The 6,000-nt window shown below is 41.6% G+C and overlaps 1 protein-coding gene across 1 annotated transcript in view; it reads right to left on the minus strand.

Moving 5' to 3' along the window:
• Positions 1 to 185, minus strand: part of LOC121007987 (cytotoxic T-lymphocyte protein 4-like) — a 126,202-nt gene extending 126,017 nt beyond the window's left edge. The window contains exon 1 of the mRNA XM_040440259.1: positions 42 to 185. Within this exon, the coding sequence (XP_040296193.1) occupies positions 42 to 117 (76 nt within the window). The 5' untranslated portion in view covers positions 118 to 185. The remainder of the gene's footprint in view (positions 1 to 41) is intronic.
• Between the last annotated feature and the right edge of the window lie 5,815 nt (positions 186 to 6,000).

Consider the following 6,000-nt stretch of genomic DNA (forward strand, 5'->3'; position numbering starts at 1 on the left):
AATGTTGGTATGAAATATAATATGAAAATTGTAAAACTCACCAGAAACTTGCAATGTAGTCAGCAGAAATAAGCCATCTAGAAAAGCATTCATTACAAAGACTATTTTTGTTAACATCTTTCTCTTTTAATCTTGGATTGTTACAACAGATAAAACCAAAAGCCTCAGATCCTCTCTACCCTGAAATGAAGTAAGAGACTTGCTCTGCGTGGAACATGTTTTCAGCAGAGGATGTTAACTGGCATATTTTGTCATTTTACATACCTTTTGATGTGGCTTCACAAAACAATATGACTTTAGTGGTAAAGATATTTTTCCATTGCAGATTTTCCCTCGGTAGATTTACTATAAATCAGTCCAATGTATATGAAGTCCTACCATGTTATACAGAAAACAATTATACAGTGCTGTGGAAAAGTACGGTATGTATTTGCTCCTTACAGATTTCTGTTGCTTTTGCACATTTGTCACACTTAAATATTTCAAATTATAAAACAAATTTGAATATCAAAGAAAACCTGAGTAAAGGCAAAATGCAGTTTTTATATTGTTTCATTTATTAAGTGAAAAAAGCTATCCAAACCAACCTGGCTCTATGTAACAAAGTAATTGCCCCCTAGTTGTGCCACCTTTGGCAGAGACAATTGTAATCAAGCATTTGCGATAACTGGCAATGAGTCTTTCACATCTCTGTGGAGGAATTTTGGCCTATTCTTCTTTGCAGAATTGCTTTAAAGGGACTCTATTACCTAGTCCGAGCATTTTAGACAGCTCAAAACCTTCTCCCCCCCCCCTACCACATTAAAATAGTACCACTCTTGTGTCTGTCCCACGTAGAGATTCTAAAATAAAGTTTATAAAGTTGTGCAAATTAGCTGTCACAAGATCCCACCGGTGGAGTTATGGCCTCAAGTGCTCAGGCCCCCCAGCTATGTGCCCAGATAACCGCCCCACTTACTGTCCTCGGGCCCGCCCTCCTTCTCTGGCTTGGAGATCTCTAAGAGTGTGCATGTGAACGCCTGGCGGTGGCCAGCGCTTGCATGAGATCTCCAAGCTAGAGGAGGAAGACGAAGCAGGAAAGGAGAGCAGGCCAGAGGACTGCAAGGAGAGTGATTATCCTGGTACATAGCTGAGGAGCCTGGGCACTTGTGTCCGTAACTCTGCCCCTGGGCACTTGCGAGAGCTCATCTGCATAACTTTAAAGTACTTTTTTCAGGATCTTTATGTGGGACAGACACAAGAGAGGTACTATTTTAATGGGAAGGGGGGGCAAACATTCTACAATGTAATCTGAGCGGTCTAAATGCTCAGAGTAGGTGACAAACTCCATTTAATTTAGCCACATTGGATGTTTTTTGAGCATGAACAGCAAGATTTACATCATACCACAACATCTCAATTGGATTTATGTCTGGTCTTTGACTAGGCCACTCCAAAAACCTTCATTTTGTTTTTGTTTTTTTCAGCCATTCAGAGGTGGACTTGCTGGTGTGCTTCAAATCATTGTCCTGCTAAAGAATTTTCAGGATTTCCTGGTAGAAAGCAGAATTCAGGGTTCCATCAATAACAACAAGTCATCCAGCTCCTGAAGCAGCAAAGCAGCCACAGACCATTACACTACCACCACCATGTTTGACTGTCGGCATGATGTTTTTTTTTTCTAAAGTGCAGTGTTAGTTTTACACCAGATTTAATGGGATGCACACCTTCCAAAAAGTTAAACTTTTGTCCACAGACTGTTTTCCCAAAAAGGCTTGGGGATTAACAATATGTTTTTGGGTGAATGTGAGATGGGCCATTGTGTTATTTTTGGTCAGCAGTGGTTTTCACCTTGAAACTCTCCCATGGATACCATCCACTGACCTGAACTGAGGCAAGGGAGGACTGCAGTGCTTTAGATTGTTCTGGGTTCTTTTGTGTCCTCCTGGATGAGTCGTCACAGTGCTCTTGGAGTAATTATGGTAGGCCGGCCACTTCTGGGAAGGGTCACCACTGTTCCATGTTTTCTCCATTGGTGGATAATAGTTCTCACAGTGGTTCGCTGGAATCCCAAAGCCTTAGAAATGGCTTTGTAACCTTTCCCAGACTGATACATGTCAATTACTCGAGGCACTAAATATGGAAATTTGGTATTGAAACACATGTTCTTGTACTGGAACACTTTATGGGGGGCATTATGGGGATATTGGCTCTACTGAGGGCACTAATAAGAAACATTTTTATGCTGACTCACAGAAGGGGGCTTTATTTTTACTGGCACACATTTTAAGGGGGCATTTTTTGCACTGGAAAGCATTATAAGGGCCATTCTTTTACACTGACACACATTATAAGGGGGCATTTTTGTACATGCAAACATAAGGGGGTATTTTGCCTACTAGTGCACACTATAAAGGGGTATTTCCATTTCATACACCATGACGTCCACAAGGAGATTGACCCTTGACCTCTGTAGGGGCAGGAACACAGAGAGAGTTTAACCACCTCAGCTCCCCTAGCTTAAACACCCTTAATGACCAGACCACTTTTTACACTTCTGCACTACACCACTTTCACCGTTTATTGCTTGGTCATGCAACTTACCACCCAAATGAATTTTACCTGCTTTTCTTCTCACTAATAGAGCTTTCATTTGGTGGTATTTCATTGCTGCTGACATTTTAACTTTTTTTATATTAATCGAAATTGAACGAAATTTTTGCAAAAAAATGACATTTTTCACTTTCAGTTGTAAAATGTATAAAAAAAAACGACCTCTATATATAAATTTTTCTCTAAATTTATTGTTCTGCATGTCTTTGATAAAAAAAAATGTTTGGGTAAAAAAAAAATGGTTTGGGTAAAAGTTATAGCGTTTACAAACTATGGTACAAAAATGTGAATTTCCGCTTTTTGAAGCAGCTCTGACTTTCTGAGCACCTGTCATGTTTCCTGAGGTTCTACAATGCCCAGACAGTAGAAAAACCCCACAAATAACCCCATTTCGGAAAGTAGACACCCTAAGGTATTCGCTGATGGGCATAGTGAGTTCATAGAACTTTTTATTTTTTGTCACAAGTTAGCGGAATATGTGACTTTGTAAGAAAAAAATAAATATATAAAAAATCATCATTTTCTGCTAACTTGTGACAAAAAATTAAAAATTCTAGGAACTCGCCATGCCCCTCACGAAATACCTTGGGGTGTCTTCTTTCCAAAATGGGGTCACTTGTGGGGTAGTTATACTGCCCTGGCATTTTAGGGGCCCTAATGTGTGAGAACTAGTTTGAAATCAAAATGTGTAAAAAATGCCCTGTGAAATCCTAAAGGTGCTCTTTGGAATGTGGGCCCCTTTGCCCACCTAGGCTGCAAAAAAGTGTCACACATGTGGTATCGCCGTACTCAGGAGAAGTTGGGCAATGTGTTTTGGGGAGTCATTTTAAATATACCCATGCTGGGTGAGAGAAATATCTCGGCAAAAGACAACCTTTCCAATTTTTTTTATACAAAGTTGGCATTTGACCAAGATATTTATCTCACCCAGCATGGGTATATGTAAAATTACACCCTAAAACACATTCCCCAACTTCTCCTGAGTACGGCGATACCACATGTGTGACAATTTTTTGCAGCCTAAGTGGGCAAAGGGGCCCACATTCCAAAGAGCACCTTTAGGATTTCACAGGGCATTTTTTACACATTTTGATTTCAAACTACTTCTCATGCATTACGGCCCCTAAAATGCCAGGGCAGTATAACTACCCCACAAGTGACCTCATTTTGGAAAGAAGACACAAGTTGTCACAAGTTAGTGGAATATGAGACTTTGTAAGAGAAAAAAAAAATCATGATTTTCTGCTAACTTGTGACAAAAAATAAAAAATTCTAGGAACTCGCCATGCCCCTCACAGAATACCTTGGGGTGTCTTCTTTCCAAAATGGGGTCACTTGTGGGGTAGTTATACTGCCCTGGCATTTCAGGGGCCCTAATGCGTGAGAAGTAGTTTGAAATCAAAATGTGTAAAAAATGCCCTGTGAAATCCGAAAGGTGCTATTTGGAATGTGGGCCCATTTGCCCACCTAGGCTGCAAAAAAGTGTCACACATCTGGTATCGCCGTACTCAGAAGAAGTAGGGAAATGTGTTTTGGGGTGTATTTTTACATATACCCATGCTGGGTGAGAGAAATATCTCAGCAAAAGACAACTTTTCCCATTTTTTTATACAAAGTTGGCATTTGACCAAGATATTTATCTCACCCAGCATGGGTATATGTAAAATTACACCCCAAAACACATTCCCCAACTTCTCCTGAGTACGGCGATACCACATGTGTGACACTTTTTTGCAGCCTAGATGCGCAAAGGGGCCCAAATTCCTTTTAGGAGGGCATTTTTAGACATTTGGATCCCAGACTTCTTCTCACGCTTTAGGGCCCCTAAAATGCCAGGGCAGTATAAATACCCCACATGTGACCCCATTTTGGAAGGAAGACACCCCAAGGTATTCAATGAGGGGCATGGCGAGTTCATAGAAATATTTTTTTTTTGGCACAAGTTAGCGGAAATAGATTTTTTTTTGTTTTTTCTCACAAAGTCTCCCTTTCCGCTAACCTGGGACAAAAATTTAAATCTTTCATGGACTCAATATGCCCCTCAGTGAATACCTTGGGGTGTCTTCTTTCCAAAATGGGGTCATTTGTGGGGTGTTTGTACTGCCCTGGCATTTGAGGGTCTCCGCAATCATTACATGTATGGCCAGCATTAGGAGTTTCTGCTATTCTCCTTATATTGAGCATACGGGTAATGAGATTATTTTTTTTCCATTCAGCCTCTGGGCTGAAAGAAAAAATGAACGGCACAGATTTCTTCATTCGCATCGATCAATGTGGATGAAAAAATCTCTGCCAAAAAAAAAAAGGAGGGGAAAGGCGTCTGCCAGGACAAAGGAGCTCCGCCCAACATCCAAACCCACTTAGCCCGTATGCCCTGGCAAACCCGATTTCTCCATTCACATCAATCGATGTGGATGAATAAATCATTGCCGGGATTATTTTTAATTTTTTTTATATACAAAGTGTTTGCCAAAGCATATGAACACCGCCGCCCCCTCAGCTCATATACCTTCGGCAAACGTATCTTTTACTGCAGAGGAGAAATCTCGTCTTGCAGCGCCGCAGACACCGACTTTTGTGTAATCTGACAACAGCGCAATGCTTCTGTCAGAATGCACATCAGTGCTGCAGCTAGTTGATCGGTTGGTCCACCTGGTAGGTAAAAAAAACAAAAGAAAAAACCAGGCCGCAACGCAATAAATTTATTAGAATTTTAGAATAACATTTGAACGGAACATATAAACTTTATTTAACTTTTTGAACAGAACGTTAACTTTTTTGCTTACCGGTGATTTTTTTTTTTTTTTACCTTTATAGGACAAACCTCTCCTTCCCCTTGGGACAATGTGCAAAGCGCAAATCGCCCAAAGATGTGGCGAAGTACATTATGCACTTTGTCCCAGGTGAAAGGAGAGATTTGCAGCAGCTGTGAGTGAAAGGGCCCTAATAGCCCTGTGTGCCTGTCCTGTGAGATGCAATCCCTATGCTAAGTGTACCTGTGTGTGGTACTTCCGGAAACACTCCCCTAAGCATAGGGCAGGGTGGTCAGGGCAGTCAGGACAGAAATAGCGGGTGTCACGCCTTATTCCACTCCTGCTACAGACACGACATCTTTTTTGGAGTGACGGTTGGGTTGAGGTACCAGCAACGACATTGGGGAAATGTCGCTCGTGTAGACAGCTCACTACACTGGTGGTTAGGGCCACGGAACCTCCTGGATACAGGAGGTTCTCAATGATCTCTTCCTGAAATTTGAGGAAGGATCCTGTAACAGTCGCGTACACACACACACAGGGGGGAGGGAAGTGACCACTGCGCTCCACCCTTACCCCTGGCCCTGCCTACTTGCCTCGCGAGTCCTAATGACAGGGGACAACTGGACGGCAATCCCTAACTTGGAATAAGTGC

This window comes from Bufo bufo, chromosome 7, assembly GCF_905171765.1.
Source record: "Bufo bufo chromosome 7, aBufBuf1.1, whole genome shotgun sequence".
In the NCBI taxonomy this organism is placed as follows: domain Eukaryota; kingdom Metazoa; phylum Chordata; class Amphibia; order Anura; family Bufonidae; genus Bufo; species Bufo bufo.